Source organism: Taeniopygia guttata, chromosome 14, assembly GCF_048771995.1.
Source record: "Taeniopygia guttata chromosome 14, bTaeGut7.mat, whole genome shotgun sequence".
In the NCBI taxonomy this organism is placed as follows: domain Eukaryota; kingdom Metazoa; phylum Chordata; class Aves; order Passeriformes; family Estrildidae; genus Taeniopygia; species Taeniopygia guttata.
The window spans coordinates 7,430,483-7,451,677 of record NC_133039.1 but is presented as its reverse complement, the minus strand read 5'-3'; the positions used below and the strand labels follow the sequence as shown (position 1 = coordinate 7,451,677).

Genomic DNA, 21,195 nt, shown 5'->3' with positions numbered 1-21,195 from the left:
TCCCACAGAAGGGACGGATGCTCCTGGTCCCACACAGCCCTGCACATCTTCCCTGCCATGACCTGGCCCTGGCTGTCCTGGCAGCCCCCCCACATTTCCATCCTCAATAACCATTCTCTGTGCCCCAGCAGCCCTGAAAAACTGCAGACTGGAAATGGGGATGGTAACTCTGCAGAGGGGCTGAAACACCGTGCACTGAGCCCAGCCCTGCTTTCCATTCAGCTCCTGAAGCTGGGCAAGCCCTGCCAGTGAAATAATTTCATGTCCTGGAAGGCAACTGCTGGTGTGGGTCTGCGAAGAGCGAGCAGGCAATGCCCAGGGATGGGTGACGAGGGTGGCACAGCTCAGGGCAGGGCCAGCACCCACAGCAAGGACCCACAGCCAGGACTGTGTGGGCACGAGGAGCTCCTGGCTCCTGCTGGAACAGTCGCTGGCACTGCCAGGGACTCGGGACCTGTGTCCTGAGCAAAGCCTCCCATTGCATTCCCCATTCTGGGGAGCCCATCCCAGCACGGCTCCTCTCCAGCCTCCCTGGGAGGGTGGGCAGCCCTGGCACAGGTGCCCAGAGCAGCTGTGGCTGCCCCTGGACCCCTGGCAGTGCCCCAGGCCAGGCTGGACATTGGGGTTTGGAGCAGCCTGGGACAGTGGGAGGTGTCCCTGCCATGGCAGGGGTGGCACTGAGGGGCTTTAAAGGCTCCTTCCAGTCTGAACCATTCCGGGACTCTCAGAGATGGATTCTGCTGCCCCATCAGTAGCAGCCCCCAGGAAAAAGGCCAGGCTGGGGCAGGAGGCAGAGAGCCAGGGCACAGCAGGGCTCAGCCAGCCCAGGGAGCAGCAGCAGAAGGCAGAGCACTGGAAGCTCTCCTGCCTGGAGGAGCTTCCTGAGCCGGCACTTCCCAGCACCACCCAGACACTCCCTGGAGAGCTGAAGGGTTTCTCAGTCCAGCACTGCCCACCCTGTCCTCCCCAGCAGTGCCAGGGACCACCCAGCGCCCCTTTGGAGCTGCTGGGACCCCGGGGTGACCCAATTCCCTCCCCAGCGCTGCAGCAGCGAGCAGAGGCTGCAGAGCCTGGCAGGAGCATCCCCCCTCTCCAGCTGGATAGGGCAGAGGAGGCTGCAGCAGGGCAGGGGCACCGTGCTGCCCCCATGCCAGGGCAGCAGGGACACTGCAGGGCCACATATTGCACAGGCACCCCAAACAGGACTGAGGAGCACCAGCATTGCCTCACGCCAGCACAGACATCACTCCCAAACACTGAGGGATGAAACAACGACAAGAAAGACACCAAAGGCTGCTGGAGCCCAGGACAGCCCTGCAGCGAGCTGTGCTCCAAGCCCAGAGATGAGAAATGCAGCAGCTCAGGGTGTGGGTCCCAGCGGGGAGCAGCTCCAAAGAACACAGCTGCATCTCCCAGCTGCAACTGCAGCTGGGCTCCACTCAGAAAGGGGCTGCAGGAGGCTCAGGGAACAACGTCCCAAAGGGACAGAATTAAACTGAGAGTAGAGACAGGCTTTCACGCAACCCTGCACTCATTTAACTCCCAAGAAATGAGCAGGGCAGCGTTGGTGCCTCCGGGCACCAGTGATTGCTCCGAAGGGCCCTGCAGTGCACAGGGGTTGTAGGGCTGGGGTCTAGGTTCAGTTCTAGTCCCTGAATTAAAGAGCATTCCACAGGATCCCAGAATGGGCTGGAGGGACCCTAAATCCCACCCAGTGCCACCCCGGCCATGGCAGGGACACCTTTCCCTGCCCCAGGCTGCTCCAGCCCTGGCCAGCCTGGCCTGGGACACTCCAGGGATCCAGGGCAGCCACAGCTGCTCTGGGCCTGCCAGCAATTGCTTAAAAAAAATACTCCTGGTGAGGCATTGGGCAAGAGGAAAAATGTCCCTAAATGAGATAGAAACCGGTCATTTCTAGCAAGTAAGACAGGAGACAAATTATAAATACTAAACATTTATTCTGTTTCTCATAGGAAGGTTGCAAGATTCAATTTCAAACGACAGGACAAGGGCTTTCATTGCTGTTGGGATTTTGTTTTGCTTCTTTTAAGGGGAAAGAGAAGGAGGAACTGGTGTAAAGATACTACCAGAAGCAGTGCAAATTGAGATTAATTTCTTTCTTCAGCATGCCAGTGCCGAAACCACAAGCTAAGCCCTTCCCAGTTAAATTGAGTCTATTTACCAGTTTCTTGTACATCACTGACCACAGTCAGGGCCCTCCTTCTCCTCCAGCCCTCCCCTCCAAGAATCCCCAGCAGTGACAGCATTGTCACTGAAGCCTGGAGAAGCTGACACGGTGACACTTCATCCAAATTAGACCTGAAGAGACCAAAAATGCCCAAACTCCTGCTCAGCCACCCCCTGCTGCAGCTCCCCAGGCTCCTGCCACAAACACGTGTTACACAGCCACAAACACACACAAGAGGGAAATCACAGAACCCAAGAACAGTTTACTTTCAGTTTGAACTAAGGAAGGCAAGCTCTGAACAGGAGTTACTGACACCTTGTGCGAGTCCCCCGCGCAGGGCTGGGAGCGGGAGGCAGGTCCTGCTCACAGGAGATGCTCCTGAATCCACCCAGAGGCACCAGGCCCGTCCCCAGCAGCACCAGGAGTGTCCCAGGCACAGCCCGGGGCTGGCAGTGCCAATGCCATCCTCTCCATGTCCTGGCCCAAGCCCCAGCTCCGCAGGGCTCCCTGCTGCAGCCCTCAGAAGTCGATGTTTGCCAGACCTGTGTGAAGAGAAACAGGGATTTGGGGCAAGAAAGGAGGGTTTGTTCCTGCCCTCCCTGCACCCAGGTCACTTACACACAGCAACAAAGGTGCTTTCAGAGCTATTTCATTTTTTTAGACTTAAACATAAAGGATTTGGCGTGAGGAAAGCAGGAAACAGGTTGGGCTGTACTTTTTAACCCTTTTTTGATTGTGATGCAGCAATTCATTTGATGAAGTCAATTTGCAGGAGCACTGGAATTATTCATGGCAGAAGGGACAACAAAATGTTCAGGAACCTCAGGGTCTGCCCATGAAATCAGGAAGATAAAGCAGGGGAAAGTACCATTAATGAGGGCAGCAAATTCACAGTGGATAAAAAAGCCCTGCTTTAGATGAAGGCATACCCACACAGGTCCACTGGACACTGGATGATCCTTTTGAGATCACTGGGTTTTGTAACCCTAAGATACCTCAGCACCCCAAACTGCCCTTCCTCTAATCACAGCAAAGAACAATGCTGGCACCCCAAAACTGGGGCTGCTATGAACAGGTGAACTTCTGGGCCTCAGCTCCTCCAAAAACAGGTTGTGTGTGACAGTCAGCACTTTTCAGCCTGCAGAAATCCAATGTAGGACATGGGGATGTTGAGCTCAGAACTCTGGAGGACTCAGGAGAGCACCACCACAGCAGCTCTGTCACAGCAGCAGCACCAGGCTGTCAAAGAGCTCCTTCACCAGTTTTTATTTGAAGATCTCCTCTTAGCAGCTCTGTCAGAGGCTTTGCTGCCCAGCCAGGCTGCAGAGACCAAATCTATTCCCATTTGCTGAGGAACAGTCAATAAATAAAATCTGCTCTTGGATACTCTGTCAGGAGCAGGGAAAGGGCAGAGAGGATGAAGGGGAGGCACTGACAGAAGTGGCAGGCAGAGTTTTTCTGCAAAGACTGAAGTCCCTGAAATTGCAGCCAGAAGAGATAAACTGTGACTGCAACAGAGCTATCTTTCTAGTCTGGACAAATACAGGCTGTGGCCATCCATAGTTCAGCCAAGCAACAATTCCCCTCATTTTATCACTTCTTGAGCAGCAGCAACATCTAGAAAGCCTAAATCAAGTCTCTCTCTTCCACAGAAATTCCAGCCCAGGAGAGACAGAATTTTAAGAACTAAAGGAACAGGTAGAGGAGTTCATTTCAGAGGGAACATTTTCCCCAGGGAGAAAGCGGCGTGGAAAACTTCAGTGTCAGATGGCTGCAAATGGGGACAGTGCAGAGAAGCCTGGGATAAGTAATACAAATTTATTTTTGTGTTGTCAGGACACTGTGCCTTCATATACCGTGTGCCCATATGGCACTTCCCATGCATGGGATTTGTAAACCTTTCAATTAGCACTGATGGGATAAAGCAGGCAGTTATTTAAAGTAACCCATACGGCATCTTCTGGTGGGAAAATTCCAACTCCCCTCTGCTGGACAGGCTTCCCACTTGGGTGCCCATAAATCCTCCAGAGGCTGTGGAGGAACAACACCCAGCTGGGAAGTGCTGCCAGCCCAGGGATGGAGCAGCAGCAGCCCTGGAACAGGGGGCTCTGAGGTACCTGGTGTAAATAACACCCACCCAGCCCTGGAACAGGGGGGATCTGAGGTACCTGGTGTAAATAACACCCACCCAGCCCTGGAACAGGGGGCTCTGAGGTACCTGGTGTAAATAACACCGCCCCGCCCTGTGAGGTACCTGGTGTAACACCCACCCAGCCCTCCCTTGGAACATTTCCATGGCAGGATCACCCCCAGGTGCTGCAGAACCTTACCCAGGTTGCTGCTGTCCTTGGAAGCCCAGCAGATACAGTAGTGCTGCATCAGCTGTTCAAACAGTTCCTTTTCATCCAGGAATTCAAGGGCTTCTATTCTGTAGGAATAAAATAAAGGTTGGGATTTGAGCTGGACTCTCAGGAGAATTTTTACTGAATTTTCATTCCATGGGAGTGAAAGCTATGGCCAGAGAGGCAGTTACCTCTCCAGGGAAGATTTACAGGGATTGTCCATGATGCCACCACTGGTCCCACCCCATGGAACAAGTGACCCACAGGGTGCTTTCAGCTCCTCATCCCTGGAATTCCCTGTTCCAGGACTCATCTGTCTAACTCCTCACAAACACCAGGGCTGCTGCTGAGGGTCTGAGGGGCAAAAGCTCCTAAATGCACTCCCAGGTGTGAAGTGCTGCAGAGGAGCACCCTGGGAAAGACTTTTCTAAAGAAAAAGCATTTGCCTCACTGCTACTGGAGGACAGAGTTTACATAACCCTGTTTCCTGGCATGTGGAACAAGTGCAAGGAGCTGAACAGATCCAAGGTAGCCAAAAATGCTGCAGAGAAAACACGAGCTCTGTGTCTCCACCAGTGCCATATGGTCCCACCACACATCCCTGTTCCTATTTAAACCACCTCTGAGTTCCACTCTCACCTGTTCGGTTCCAGGCTTTGAGAAACCCCCATAGGTGAATATTTTGACTAAGGTAACTTGCTCAGCTAATTCCAACTATGAATGACTCACAGCAATTCACATTTCACATTATATCCCTTAGAAGTTACTCCTTAAAATTTCCCACTGTTTAGCATTTAATGCAGAAATACGAACAAAATCCAGGCAGATTAGTGACTGCTGAACAGCCTTTAGTCCCTGCTCTGAGCTCTGCAGACCCAGCAGTCTCCCCCTCATCATTTCAACGTGTCATGGTTTAACCCCAGCCAAAACCTTCACAAGGAACATCTTGGGGACTGCAAAAAGTCAACACAGCATTTCTGTGGCATCTCCCAAATTTCTGTCACGAGGTGCCTTCTGTCACACCCAAATCAGCCATGACTACTCCAGGCCTGGATCCGCAGTGCAGCACTATCCTGCAGAGCTGCAGGTCCAGGAGTGCTGTGACCCCTGGGCAGCACTGGGGCAGCCTCCTCTCACACCAGGGTACAAGTGCACGGGAAGGAGCTTGGATGGGACCCGAGGGTGACGCTGGGGTGCACAAGTGGTACCTCCTGACGTCAGCCTGTGGCAGGAAGCTGTACACCTTCATCATATCGATGGCACGGGCGTTCTCCCAGCCACTGGCCAGCAGCCGCTCCCTCTGCAAAACAAACAGCACAGCTCTCACAGCACTCCAGGGGAAGCCCCAGAGGAGAGCTTCTGCCCCTGAGCATCTCACGGGGCAGCTGATTGACCTGTCCTTGCAGAGCTCCCAGCCTCATCCCTAAGCACGTGCTGCTGATCTCTGCAGGGCCAGGCAGGGCTGGGCTCTGAGCAGGAGCTCTGTGCAACCACTGACACTCAGCTATCAAAGAGAAGCTCTGCGCTCACCTAACTGTGGCCTGCCAGGACCTGAAGAGAGACTGTTTACAAGGGATGGAGGGACAGGGCACAGGGAATGGCTTCCACTGCCAGAGGGCAGGGCTGGATGGGAGATCGGGCAAGAATTGTTACCTGGGAGGGTGACAGGGGCTGGGATAGAGTTCCCAGAGCAGCTGGGGCTGCCCCTGGATCCCTGGCAGTGTCCCAGGCCAGGCTGGACAGGGCTTGGAACAGCCTGGGACAGTGGGAGGTGTCCCTGCCATGGCAGGGGTGGCACTGGATGAGCTCCACAGTCCCTTTCAAACCAAAGCGTGCCCCGATTCCAGGGTAATGTGGCCAGCAAAGGTCTCAGTGCCTGCCCCAGCCTGCCCTGGTCCTACAGCCAGGCTGACAAAGCTCAGTGCCAGCCCTGTGCCCTCACCTGGGAGTCCAGGGAGCTGCAGAGCTCCACCCCAGCCAGGTTGCACTGCCGGCGCTGCAGGTTCTCGATCATGATCTGCCCAAAGCGGTCCCGCATGTTCACCTGGGGACAGGAGCACACAGGAGTGTTCCCCTGGGGACAGGAGCACACAGGAGTGTTCCCCTCCCCTTCCCCTTCCCACACAGAGCCTGCCTGAACCCTGCCCCTGCCCACTTTGGAAATGCAGGTGAAGCTGCGGGGGAGAAATGCTGGTGTCTGACTCCAGCTCAGAAGGGTGAATGATTTCCTTATTATAACTATACTATAACACATTAATATACTATTTAAAGGAGATACTAAAACTGCAAACCTACTTTTCTAACTACCACATCTAACTCACAACTTGTGACCCTCTCTGAGAGCCCAGCCCCAGGTGGGTTGGGTTGGATTGGATTGGATTGGGTTGGATTGGCCACCAGGCTCAAACAATCCTCACCAGAATCCAACCAAGCCATCACCCCAGGGAAACAATTCACCAAACATATTCTACACAGGAAAAACAAGGAGCAGAAATAGGAATTGTTTTCTCTTTCTTCTCTCTGTGCTCCTCTATGAAAACTCCTGAGAGAGGAGAATATGCCTGGCACAGCCAACACCTCAAATGCACAGGGTGCCAGTGAGTGGCACAGCAGCTCCCACTCGCCAGGAGCACCCCAGTGCCAGGGGGACAGTGCCACTGCCCCCAGGGACACGGGGCTGGCAGCACTGCTGCCTCTGCCTCAGCTCTCCGCACCTTGGTTCAGCTCTCTAGAAGTGATTTAAGGCTTGGAAAATCCTGACACTAATTCCTGGAGCCACCTAGTTCCCCCGAGGCAGTGCTTTACTTCCACAGGGAGAAACAGAGTTCATGCTGATGTGATTTTTGCTCCACTTTGCCAAAGAACACAGAGGTAATTATGTAATGTTATACACCCAGAGCCAGCACTCAGCATCATTTATTTTCCCTCTGCTTTAGCTAAATCAATATTTTATGGTCTTTTCCACGTATAGATTAAGTCTCAATTATTTTGCTTCAACATAGTCCAGAAATTGTCTTTCAGAATAGCTGCATTTTCTCTACAATGAGCTAACCAAGCTACAAGTTAAAACACATTACTACAGAAATTCAGCAGAAACTGCTGTTTCTACAAAAGGACAGGGCCCACTCTCATTCCTCAACAACTCCCACCTACAAGAGCAATTTTAATGACAACAATGCATGTCTAAAAATGCCCCTTTGGTTCTACCTGCTCATAATTGATAACCATGGCCACGGGGAAGGTGTTTGCTGCCCACTTGAGCAGGTTTGCAGACTGCTGGGGGGTCATGTACACCAGCACACACTCGGCCACCAGCAGCGTTGGCAAACTGTAAAACAAAAGGAAAGGAGAACACGATTTCCAGCAAAAGAATAAGAAAAATGTGCTAAGGATTGTGAGCAAGCAAGTCACTTCATGTCTGCACAATTTCCTGAAAGAACTCCATCTTTTACCAACTAGACACTGAAGATTGAATGAAATCTCTTCATCACATTGAATCAAACTGGGCTTTCTGGCAGCTGGGAATTAATGAACCACAGGAGACTCCTGTGGTTGTGAACCAGAGATTTTAGGGATCAATCTCCCCAAAAGTCAGCCCTGAGCACAGAACACTGTGCGTTCTGTGAGTGGTCTCTGACAGCAGGAACTGGGGTGTGTTAAAATTCCCTTTGCAGGACAACTGTGCCCTGTACACACAGCTCACACTCTTGCAGAGATCAATGAAATCAGGCATTAATTACAAACAGAAAAAAAAAAAAAAGTTTTCTCTTTAAATGAAGTTCAAGGAAGAATTTTAATTAGACAAATTTGTTCAGTATCTGTAAAACAATCTTCACATATTATTATCTAACAAAATGTAATCTATAGTTTGCACGTTGCCTCTTCCCCCTCCATCCACAAATCAACAAAAATAGACATCTACACAAGTGATTTTCTTCACAATTATTGAGTTTGCTTTTAATTGCTGGAATGAAAGGGGGGGGGGGAAAAGTCACTAGAAGCAGGAGAAATTCCACAAGGAGCAGCGATGTAGGCAAGCAAGGCAACATTTCAGAGGATGGAAGTGTAAAGAATTAAATGGCAATTTGATGCATTCTGCTTCCCCATATGCTCTCTCCCACCCAGCCAGATCGCTGCTATTTATATTGCTTCCATCTGAAAGGTCTGTCCATCATCCACTCAAAAACTCAACTCCTGCCCCCCCAAAGCCTCGTGTTGAACCAGAAAACCCCGGAGAAGCTTTGGGACTCGGATCCCAAGGATTCTTCTGCAGCCCCACCAAAAGGTTTGGGAACAAAAAGGGTTTAAGAGGAGGCCACAGAAAATAATTAGAGAGATAAAACTCTGAGATGACAGAATCCTGGAATGGTTTGGGTTGGGAGGGATGACAGAGACCATGCAGTGCCACCCTGCCATGGCAGGGACACCTCCCACTGCCCCAGCTCCCAGCCCAGTCCGGCCTGGCCCAGGACAAGGGCTTCCACAAGCTCCATGAAAACCCCACAAAGAGCCAACTAAAGCTCTGTGCCCTTACTGCACATCCAAGCTGTGCTTCCTTAGCTTTTCCTCCAGCTCTGAGGAGAAGCGCAGGTCTGCTCCCACTATGGAGTAGCGACTGGAGTCCAGGCTGTGGGAATCTGCAAGGCAAAGTGGGAGAGAGGAGCGTTACAGGGATGTGAGAGGGATGTGGAGCTGTGAATCAAAAACGCTGCACGGGAGCTCTTCAATTGGGAGCCCAAGTTTGGTCTGTGATGGCAAACTGTGAGCAGCAAACTCCTCTTTTTAAAACATGAATCCCCTCCTGGCTGTGCTTCCCAGCGCTCCATCAGCAGCAGACCCTGCGCTGAGCCTCCCCTCCCTCTGCAGCCACGCTGAAGCAGAGAGGTTAGCCCAGCTGTTACCATGGTTTCCAGGAATGCAGAGAGAAGAAAAATGGCAAGATTAAAGGCAGGATTTTTGTTTTGTTTGGAGAGTCTTCTTAGATGGCCCCATGGATGTACATAGGAACTGCATAAAAGTCCATCGATGTCTGAAAAACGAAGCTAAGTGGCAATATTTCAAATATTAACAACAGATATAGTTATATAAATTAACTGTATATGTAGTTATATAATAAGTATGGGGAGCAGCCATAGACTTGGGGCCAAAAAAAAGTTATCATTTAACCTTTTGGTATGATTTAGTGGTGGTATTTAAGGAAAGAGTCAAATTACCAAGGTATTCTGATTTTGTTGCTATTCCCCTGGGACACGACGGGATCCTGTTGGTGCTCCCCAGCACAAAGGAGGGACAAATGCCAGAGTCCAAGGAGCCCCTGCCATCCTGGCTCAGCTGGGAGGAAGCAGCAGAGCCTCCTGCCATCAGTGATTCTGACCCCCAGCAGCACTGAGTGCACCAGAGGAGCCCACAGGAGGCACTTCCCAAGTGCTCCATCAAACCCACCCAGAGCCAGAATTCTGCAGGAATACTGGGATGGCTCTGGAAGGGATTCCAGAGCTCCCTGGGCAGGTCTTTCCAGAGCCTGGCCACCCTTTCCATGGAGAAATTCCTCCTGATGTCCAACCCGAGCCTCCCCTGGCACAGGTGGAGTGAGCAGAGAAGTGGCTGAAGGAGCAGGATTCCATTTCAGGGGTTTCCATTTCAGGAGAGGGGAACAAAACAACTGGGGACAAGTGTGGGTTTTCCATTTATTCCATCAAGCAGTGATCAAACACCCCAGAGGATGCACCTCTGTTCAGTTTTCAAGAGCAAGGAAAGTAGCTGCCATTCCAGCAACACTCAGGAACAGATCCAGGAATCAGAAACAGTTCAGAAAGAGAGTTACAAGGGAAGAAAAGAGAAAAAAAAAAGTTGTGCGGCATGTTGAATGATTCAACATTTTGAGTCAAGGCTTTTTCCATGTGCATGTTCTGTAATAGCTTTACTACTTCCCACACCCTTCTATTTAAGTGATTACATCAAGGCCATGATAATGGCATCAAAAAAAGCCACCCAAAAACCCCACCACACACAGGGAAGTGTTTAAATAGGGACTGGTTTCTGTCCATGGATACGGCACAGCGAGCGTCAGCCACCACAATTAGTAGGGAATGAATGCCAACTCCTGTCCAGCTTCGGAGGCTGGGTCACACAAATACATCAATAAGGAGCAGAAATACAAGCCAGAAATAAACCACAAAACTTTTTCAGTGATCCAGGAGACAAGGAGCACAACCACTCCAAGGTGGAAGTAAACGTGTCTTGCTCATACCGCACCGATTTTAGCATTTTTATCATAAAACCCTGAACTGCTTTGGGTTGGGAGGGACCATGGAGACCATCCAGTGCCACCCCTGCCACGGGCAGGGACACCTTCCACCATCCCAGGCTGCTCCAGCCTGGCCTTGAACACTTCCAGGGATCCACACTTCTCTGGGAATCTGTGCCAGGGCCTCCCCACCCTCCCAGGGAAGGAATTCTCAGTATCTCACCTAAATTTCCCCTTTTCAGTCTGATCACACCTAACCAGGCAAACTTCAACTGCTCCATCACCTCCCCCTGAGGGAACCAACACACACTGATGGCAGGACAGTGGCAGCTGGAGACAACTGCCACTGCCCCCAGCCTGGAGGCCACAAATCCATCCACAAACATCCCAAAAGCTGCTGGGCCAGTCTGGCACCAGCTCCTGCCTTCCTGCAGAGCTGGAGGCTCTTGGGGCTGTGCTGTGCAGGGCCAGGGCTGCACTGGGATGTGCCCTGAGGGTCCCTTCCCACTCGGGATATTCTGTGAGGTATGAAGGGAGCAATCTGCTGCCCGAGACTGAGCAGCCTTGCTGCAGATGGATTTTACAATTCCTGCCCATCCTCAGGGCAGCTGGAAAAGGAAAACAGAGCTCCAGCTTGGCAGCATGGTCACGTGTGCCCATTGATTCCTTCTGAGGAACAGGAGCTGGTTTTAACTGAATGGATTCGGTGTGTATGTGCAAACCCCTCTGCTCATTCCTGCTGCAGGGCTGTGACTCAGGCCAGCTGCCCTAATGCTGCCACAGCCAGGGACATTTGGTGGCTTAAACCACTGCAAATCCCAGATTCCAGGCACTAATTCCTTGCGTGTGGCACCACCACCTCGTGCTGTTTTTAGTGAGTCTGGTTGGTTGGGTGTCCTCTACAGCTGCCCTGGGGATCTGTGTGATGCTCACACTCAGCTATCTACAATGATTCTCTCTGTACTGGCTGAATGAAGGCTTGGGAAACCCCCAAGCTCAGATTTAATTTGAGAAATACAAGGGAGGGCATGGAGAAGGGGGGAAAGATGAGCCTCCCCATCCCACCTACCCCAGCCAGACTGTCCTGGCCTGGGCACAGGTTCAGCTCTCCAGGGACAATCAGCAGAGAGTGCTCTGCTCTGGCACAAACCTGTGTGGTTATTTGCCATGACTCTGGCACACAGCTGTGTGGTTATTTGCCATGACTCTGGCACACACCTGTGTGGTTATTTGCCATGACTCTGGCACACACCCGTGTGGTTATTTGCCATGACTCTGGCACACACCCGTGTGGTTATTTGCCATGACTCTGGCACACACCCGTGTGGTTATTTGCCATGACTCTGGCACACACCTGTGTGGTTATTTGCCATGACTCTGGCACACAGCTGCCAGCACAAGTGCTTCAGATTCCACAGGCATAGAACAAGACAAGCTTGTAGTAACCGAGTAGTAGCAGGAGCTGCTAATAGTTGCCTTCTGACCTGAGCAGGCTGAATCTTTCCCTCCCAGCTGTGTCAGAAGTGCTGCTGTGCTGTGCCCTGGGGCAGCACTGCAGCTCCAGCACCCCGAGCTCTCCCTCTGCCACAGCAACTCAGCCTCCTTCTCTTCCTCTCTTCTCACATTAGTGCAACAATTTCCTGGAGGTTTTCCAAGAGACAGCATGCGGGATACTATTGACTCCAAGAGATTTCATTAGGGTTTTCATGCCAAGGTTATCTCTGGCGGCTTTACAAAGCAGCAGCCTGCTCTGCATGCTGCTCTCCCCCAGCCCAGCAGCACTGCCACACTCTCAGCCTCTCCTGGAAGGCCAGGCTCAGCCCTGCAATCCCCCTGACACCCACCCTGGGGAAAGGAGGTCTGGGGAGGGAGGGAAGCTGTGCCCAAGCTGGCCCAGCCGGGGCAGAAGGTGTGAGAGGCACACGACAACACTCAGGGGCAGCAGAACAGCACAGAGAGAACCTGAATGGTGCCAACCCACACTGGCACAACTCAACCCAAAACTCCAAACAACCTAAACAAATCATCCCTGGTGGACCAGAGACAGGAGGGTGGCTGATGTGGGGAGGCAGGCACAGGGAGGGACAGGATTCCAAAATCCTGGCTCACATGCCCACAGAAATGAGTAACATTTCCCTGCCTGGCAATGCTGCCCCGTGCCAGGTGGGGATCCCAGAACACTGCAGGGTCTAACACCTGCACCAGGTCAGACCAGAGGCCTCCCTAGGATGATACCCAGCCTTCCAGAGGCCAGCAGCAGCTCCAAAGGGAAAAGTCAAAGAGAAAAAACATCCACTAACACTGGCACCTAATTTTTTTTCTAGTTTTTTCTCAAAAGTACTTAAAATTGCTTTGTATTTCTGGACCATTACTGAGCTCATGCTTTCATCCATCTATTTATTCTAATACCCAGATCCTGCAGGAAGGCAGCAATAATCATTTACATGTGAGGCACAAACTGTTTTTCCCCCCATGTGCATCACTTTCTATTAATCCACATTGAAATCATCATCAAGTCACTAATTTCACAAGATACTTCTGCAGTTCTTTACCACTCTTCGGAGTTTGGATTTGCCAACAAGCTGCCACTTACTAATCACTATTTTCCCAATTTTTTCTTAGTGTTGAACAACAACATACCCTCAAGCACAGATCTCCATCTCCTCCGTAACAAAAATGAACAACATATGCTCGCCCTCCATCCCAGCTCCTCATCCATATGAGAGCCATTCCTTCCCCACAACCACTGTGCCACTTCTTTGGCACACTTTGGCATGGGACACAGACAAGAACACGTTCTTGAAATCCAGGCACTGTGCTGATGTCCTTTTCCAATAGCTGAGTTGACTCAGAGAACTCCAACAGAGCTGGGAAGCAGAACTCACCTTTCCAAAAGCCACGGGGATTCTTTCTCAGCACATCCTAGGATTCCTGGGTTCCACTAAGCCTGTCTGCTGGAGTTCCTGTGAGCTGTTCACTAGAGACATCAGTCCTGCTGCCTTGGGGTCCCCTGGACTTGCCCTGAGCCCATCTGAGGCACAGCCACAACCTTCTCAGCTTTAAATGAGAGGCTCAGACCAGTCAGTAGCTGAGTCAATTCCTTGCCAAGTCCCTTCAGACCTGTAAGAACTCTCTGCTCATCTGTTTGATTTATCCACTTATTCCGGCACCTCTCCTGCTGCCACTTCCCTTAACTGATCATAAACCAGAGTTCTCAGGGCTCTGGCCTGTGGCTGGGGTCAGCTCAACCTGGAGTTCCACAGCACCTCCACATCTCCCCGGTCCTGGACGCTGCTGCATCCCAAAGATCTCAGCTCAGACTGGAGTTCCACAGCACCTCCACATCTCCCCAGTCCTGGATGCTGCTGCATCCCAAAGATCCCAGTGCAGCAGAGCCTGCAGCTGCCTGTGACTCTGAAGCTCCAAGAGCCAGCCCTGAGAAGGGAGCAGAGAAGCAGCTCCAGAGAAACCAGTCCCAGCAGCACAGCCCAGGGCGGGGGAAGTGGCTGTTAACAGCCCCAGGTGAGAGCAGTGCAGGCTGACAGCTCTGCAGGTGCTCTGCAGTTCCAGATGCACCTGCAGCTCTTCAGGAACACAAACCCAGCCCCTGGCACGGACCCAGAGCTGCCTCTGGACAGTGAAGGTGCAGCAGATCTCCCTAGGGCCAGATGTGCCCCCTGCCTGCAAGCCAGGGGTCCCCAGGAGCCCTTCTGCTCTGGGGCTCTGGGCCTTCATCTTTGGAGGGCTGAGGGTCCAGGGGAGGAATCTGCAGGGCCGGGAAGGGAAGACCAATAATGAGCAGAATAAAATCTGCAGAATGGGCCCAGAGCCTGGGCTAGAGCTGTGCCCAGGGCAGGGCCACAGGTGGTCAGAGCAGGGAGCAGCAGGCACTGCAGCTCTGCCAGGGTGCCCCTGCTCACACAGAGCTGCTGCTGGGGCGGCTGCAGGGAACTGCTGCCCCTGAATCGTCCCAGGCAGCTGCTACAGCTCAGCACCTGCACTGAGAACATGAACTCAGTGGAACCCAGGGAATCTTCCACAGGTAAAAAGGTTTTCAAGTACAGTTCTGACACAAACACACTATTACAGAATGCCTTGGGCTGGGAGGGACCTTAGAGATCACCCAGTGCCACCCCTGCCATGGGCAAGGACACCTTCCCCTGCCCCAGGCTGCTCCAAGCCATGGCCAGCCTGGCCCTGGGCACTGCCAGGGATGGGGAGCCACATCCTTCTGTTCCCTGATGAGCTTAGAAACCAAGAGAGCAGTGCCACATCACACCACCTGAAATGATTGTCCTTTTAATGCTAAAACGTAACAAACAGCACTGGCTCATGAGCCTGGACTGTGCAGGCTGTGTTTCTGCTGTGAAAACTCTGCTAAATGGAAAGATTTGTGCTCTTAATGAGACAGAAAGCAGATAAACACTCAACAGATATTTTAATCCAGTATCCATGCCTCTCTGTAGCACTTTTTCCTTTCCTGTGACAGAAAAGGAGCTACATATGAGAGAAAAAGAAAAAACCCAACAACTTTCTGCCAGAATAAAACCACTTAAAGAGAAGACATTTCTAACATGACACAGAACAAATGGGCAGGAGTCTGTAAGAGAAGAAAAAAGCCTCTTTTCCCTCCCAATTCTCTGTCCAAACAGCATTTCAAACATTAAAAGCCTGCCCACATAGCAGAACAAAATGATCAGAAAAGTTTTAAAAGTGCTGCAGTACATCACTGACTGAGTTTGAAGATGACTCACCTATTAGAAGAGAGTCCCCTGAATGGGATTCCATAATTGGTTTTGACAGGGGAGGTTTTGATCTGTGGGAAGAAGGAAGAAGCATCTCAGAGCAGTTAAGCCTGTTGAACAGTGTGCTTACAGCTTTTTTCTTAACATATATATATATGTGTGTGTGTGTCTGTGTGTGTCAAAAGCAGCTGAGGGAATATCTCTGCCCTCTGCTGGAAAGGAAAACCTTTGCAAGTCTGGTGAAGTCGGAGCTGAGTTTTATACACAATTTCTTTAATTCTGAGCGAATCTTTCAAGTGAAATCCATGCACTGTGTAAGATGTCCTCAATAACCCTTGGTGGATTCATTCCAACAGGACATTCCCAAGCAGCAGCAGCTGTCCTGCCTCCAAGTGAACAGGCACATCTGGGAATTCAGTGCTGTCCTCAACAGCAAGAGAAGATTTCATCACCTCTAATTGTCAGGACACTGTCCCTGCCACACAGCAAGCTCTGCTTGGCTCCCTAAAGCTTTCACACGTCCCTTTCTGCAGCCTGGGACAGAGCCTGCCTGCACGATGAGCCTTTACTCTGCTTTACACAATCCTGGCACAGCCTGGGAAATAACCCCAAAGCCCCTCCAGTGCCACCCCTGCCATGGCAGGGACACCTCCCACTGTCCCAGGCTGTCCAAGCCCTGTCCAGCCTGGCCTTGGGCACTGCCAGGGATCCAGGGGCAGCCCCAGCTGCTCTGGGCACCCTGTGCCAGGGCCTGCCCACCCTCACATCCCAGAACATGAAGAGTTTCTCAGCAGAGATGAAATGACTGGCAGCCAGTCTCCACAGCTGAACACAGGCCTCACACTTACTTGATATTATGGATTTTTCTTGCAACGATCATTGGAAAATCCACTTCAAAATATTTCCTAGGGAGAAGGTTTTCATCCTGGGAATTGCAGGAAGACACTAGAATTAGGGACACTCAAGTTTCACATGCACAGGGCAAGACAGAAGCAAAATCCTGAGCGGTTGTGCTTTGGTTTACACTGCCATTTGTACCAGTGGTGTAACAGTGTTCCACAGCTTAAACCCCTAAAATCCAACACAAACCAGCTGAGAGATGCTAGAATGCCCTCTGAGAACGGAAGGAACTACTGAACACTTTGTGTAATCACAGAAGCCCAGGACAGCTGGGTTGGAAGGAGCCCTGGTGATCACCAGCCCAAGCCCGGCCCAGCAGGGTCACCCAGAGCAGGTGACAGGGACGTGCCCAGGTGGGTTGGGTGTCACCCGAGAGGAGAAGGACTCTAACCCCAGAAGGGATCAGTGACACACACACTGCAGCCACGTGTTTGGGGGAGAGCACAGCACAGCAAGCTGCCACAGCATCCAGCAGGACTTTCAGCCCTCTCAGGGAAGGAGCAGGGAGGGTTTGCACAGGCTCACCCAGACAGTGACCACGTTCCAGCCCTCCTCCAGCCACAGCCAGAGCACAGCCAGCCTGCCAGCACTACAAAAGAGGGGAAAGCTCTTCATTCCACGCTGGCACCGTTTCCCAGCCTGCTGGAGAAGCTGTGCCAAGTCTCCCCTCGCAGCAGTCCCTTTGTGATGGATGCTGCTGCCCGTGCTGGCTCTCAACCCGTGCCTTTCTGAGATGAAACCAGCACTCAGAGCACTCCAGTAACTGCCTCCCAGCTTCTGCACATTCATTACAGCACACCTGCTCTCTGCAAGGACAAAGAACTGGAATTACAGGCCCCACTTCAGCTTTTAAAATCACTGTTACCAAAACATTATACTGGCAGAGCTTTTATAGAAATGCAGGTAAGAGAAAAACTTCACATCTCAGGAAACAAAAACAAAACAGAATTGTCTCTTTTGCACTGATTACATGAATACAATAAACTATGACCAAGCAAAATGTTCCTCAAGCTTCCCTCCAGAACTCAATTTACCAAAGTAAATGCTAATGAGAAGACAATTCACTCAGAGGCATGTTCACCCAGAATCATACCATCACACAACACCTGAATAAGTTCGTTTCCATGAATTACACACACACAAACACTCCTATATATGGAACAGGGTGCCCAGAGCAGCTGTGGCTGCCCCTGGATCCCTGGCAGTGCCCAAGGCCAGGCTGGACAGGGCTTGGACAGCCTGGGACAGAGGAAGGTGTCCCTGACATGGCAGAAGTGGCACTGGATGGTTTTCCAGATCCATTTCAATCCATAAATAAACTCACAACTGGAATCCCAGGGATGTGGGGAAAGTGTGGCAGCAGGAGAGGGAGTGATCCTGCCCCTGCACCCATCCCTGGAGAGCTGCAGGGTCCAGTCCTGATCCCCAGGAAGGACAAGGAGCTGCTGGAGAGGGTCCAGCAGAGGCCACAGAGATGGTTTGGGGTCTGGAGCATCTCTATATTGAGGAGAGACTGCAGGAGCTGGGCCTGGTCAGTCTGGAGAAGGGAAGGCTGAGAGGAGATCCCATCAATCCATTAAATCCCTCCCAGGGGTGTCAGAGGATGGTGCCAGACTCTGTTCAGTGACAGGATAGGGAGCAGTGCCCAGGAACTAAAACACAGCAAGTTCCATGTTGACATGAGGAAGAAGCTCTTCACAGTGAGGGTGGCAGAGCCCTGAACAGCTGCCCAGGGAGGGTGTGGAGTCTCCCTCAGGAGACATCCCAAACCCACCCGGACACGTTCCTGTGTCACCTGCTCTGGGTGACCCTGCCTGGGCAGGGGGCTGGACTGGGTGGTCACCAGAGGTCCCTTCCCACCCCAGCTCTGGTGGGAGTGTGTGAGAGCTGCTGCTGTGCTGCCCTGGGGGACAGAGCCAGCCTGCAGAGCCCAGAGCAGCCCCTCAGGGCTCCCCAGCTCCTCAGGAGCCCCCCAGCCCCTCAGGGGCCCCCCAGCCCCTCAGGGGTCCCCCAGCCCGGCCAGGCCCTGCAGCCTCGTTACCTTCAGCCTCCAGAACAGGGTGTCCATGCCAGCCCCAAGATTCACAATCTGACAGTTGCATTCTGTCTTCTCCAGGAAAGCCTTGATCAGGTAACTGACCCCGTGCACACGAGCATAGTAACCTGCAGCACACACAGAGCTGGGAGTCACCCCTGGCACACAGCTCTCCGTGTTGAATTCTCATGAAGATCCCTAGGCAGTCTGGAGGAAGAATAATGTCCTCTTTTTTAGGTACCTTAGGGCTTTTGTTTGTCTTTTTTAATTACAAAGCCCCGTGCACTTATAAAACCCAACCCTTTGGGCAAACAAAAGTTTTAGTCAAGTTCCACCTCAATCAGAGCAGAATAATTCTACACTTGCAGAGAGCCAACTGTCCTGGGTCAAACTAACATTTCTGACTGCTTTGAGGAGATCTTTGCACTGGCACAGCCCATTCAGAACTCAGAAAGCAAAGGAAGAGAGTTTTGACTCACAGATTGATATTTAAAAGATCAGATACAGCATGGAGTTACTGCTGTGAAGAAACCTTGTCTCACTGTTTCACATGTTCCCTGCCCCCCAACTCCCAGGGTGCAGGGATTCTGCCAGGACAGGTGTGGTGTCCCCATCCCCGTTCCAACTTGCCTCTGTTGATCTCAGGTGCCTTCCTTTCTTTGGCTTGTCTCACAAAATACTGGATGTAAGGGTCCTTCCAGTAGCCAACACTCACAGCAAACCTGGGCAGCAGCAGGGAAGAGACAGAATTATGAAATAAGGCCCCCAAAATTTACCCTAAAAGATACACAGGCTGGAAAGGTCCCTCTGGCCTGGGTGTGCATGTGCAGACGTGGTTTAAAAATCTGTTCTATGTGTGGAACTAGTTGAATTAAGAGATTATATAAAGTTTGGTTAGAAATTAGTTAAAAATTTAGTTAGAAAACCCAGCAGTTTTAGCTGTTGCCATATTCAATAAGCATCCCTTTAATGGCCTCTTTGTTGCCACATGAAATTTTGTGATCAAAGACCCAAATTTCAAAAAGCCCCTCCTGGGGGACCCAGAAGATGAACTGTCTGCCTACAGCCCCTCAGGCACACGGATGAGCCTCTACTTCTAGGACAAGGTGCTCGCCCTGATCCCAGAGCTCCTTCACAGCGGTTTAGCACCGCGCTGCTCTGCTTTAACAGAACTCGTGAGTTTTACAGCTGCTTCCCGAAGGCAAAGCCTGCACCCAAGGATGTGCTGCAAGGCCAGCCCGAGCAGCAGCATGGCAGAGCTCGGTTTGGGATGGACGGGCATTCACGGACAGAGCTCGGTTTGAGATGGATGGGCATTCACGGACAGAGCTCGGTTTGAGTTGGATGGGCATTCACTGACAGAGCTCGGTTTGAGTTGGATGGGCATTCACTGACAGAGCTCGGTTTGAGATGGATGGGCATTCACTGACAGAGCTCGGTTTGAGATGGATGGGCATTCACAGCCAGGCCAGCCGGACTGGCAGCACTGACAGAGCTCGGTTTGAGATGGATGGGCATTCACAGCCAAACACAATAGGGAACCACGCTCATCGCGCCCGGTGCCCATGCCGGAGGGGAGAAGGAAGGCAATGGAAAACCATGGGGCTGGCTCTCCGCTGACCCGCACACCGCTCCGCACGCTCGGTGCCCCGGAGCGAGCCCCGGGCGCGGCTCGGCGGCAGGAGCGGCAGCCCTGAGGCACACCGCGGGTCCCGAGCCGCGCTGGGAGCGCCTCCTGCTCCTCCTCCTCACCCCTCCTCACCGGGGCTCCCCCGCGCACTCCGGGATCAGCTCCCGGCGCGACCCCGCCCGCTGCGGCCCGGGCCGCACGCACGGAGCGCCGGCACCGGGACGGGCCGGGGCCGCTCCCGGAGCCGCCCGAGCCCCTGCGCGCTGCCCAGCCCCGCCACGGGGAACAGCGGCGGGCGCTGCCCAGCCGCTGCCCCGGCCCGGTACCGTTTGCAGACGGACGCGTCCTCGCACGTTCCCCGCACCGCCTCGTCCGCCTCGTCGGGGCCGCCGGCGGCCGCCATGGAGCGCGCGGGGCCCGGCCGCTGCCGCCGCCGCTGCGGCCCGCCCCCCGCCGCCTCTCATTGGGCAGCCCCCGCCGGAGCTCGGCGGCCATTGGTTCGTGCGCTTATGGATGTGCGCAGCGCCCAATGAAAGCGCGCGGCGTGCAGCGCCTCGCCCAGGAAGCGGCGGCGGCGCAAGGCGAGCCGGGAGCTGTAGTCCGGAGCGGGCTTGCGGCTGTCCGGTGTTAGCGTTCAGGAGCACACATAATCACAGAATATGATTATCTGCAGATATTTTTATTGAGAGCTCTGGGAATCAGGGGTACACACCCAAATCTGACTCCGACACGGCTTGCGAGCCAAACGTATTTTATATTCTATCGTTATATAACTTACAAATTATTAAACTTATATTGTTCTATTGCATACATTGACTTTATTCAAGCATGAGTTTCTCGTGATCTATCTCAAGCCGCTGACCACAGTTTCTCATGATTATTCTTACGATTAAACAGTAATTATATTTAATTACTAACTAATCATCACATCTAACAATTTTATCATTTATCACGTACTACCTACAGAGGCGCAGTTCTATTTTTCCCAGGGTCTACTAAGCTTAATTTTCCTAAACCCCCATGATTTTAAAACCCTTTACTACCAGCGGCTCTGTCCGCCCGCCGCTGCCAGCCGCGGGGCAGGAGGAGCCGCGGCCCCGCCCGGGCT

The 21,195-nt window shown here is 52.4% G+C and overlaps 1 protein-coding gene across 2 annotated transcripts; it reads right to left on the bottom strand.

Moving 5' to 3' along the window:
• Window positions 1–1,938: 1,938 nt before the first annotated feature.
• On the bottom strand, window positions 1,939–20,567 carry LCMT1 (leucine carboxyl methyltransferase 1). 2 transcript variants are annotated; one of them, XM_002186845.6, is made up of 11 exons: window positions 20,414–20,567; window positions 19,088–19,179; window positions 18,464–18,585; window positions 16,371–16,447; window positions 15,532–15,593; window positions 9,065–9,167; window positions 7,738–7,858; window positions 6,473–6,574; window positions 5,739–5,830; window positions 4,519–4,616; window positions 1,939–2,730 (listed from the first exon to the last, which is right to left on the bottom strand). In XM_002186845.6, the coding sequence occupies exons 1-11, from the start codon at window positions 20,488–20,490 to the stop codon at window positions 2,708–2,710; spliced, it is 969 nt and encodes a 322-aa protein (XP_002186881.1). In that variant the 5' UTR covers window positions 20,491–20,567; the 3' UTR covers window positions 1,939–2,707. The 2 variants fall into 2 exon arrangements, with proteins under 2 accessions (XP_002186881.1, XP_072792020.1); XM_072935919.1 differs by lacking the exons at window positions 15,532–15,593; window positions 16,371–16,447 and having other exon boundaries at window positions 18,464–18,664.
• Window positions 20,568–21,195: the final 628 nt, after the last annotated feature.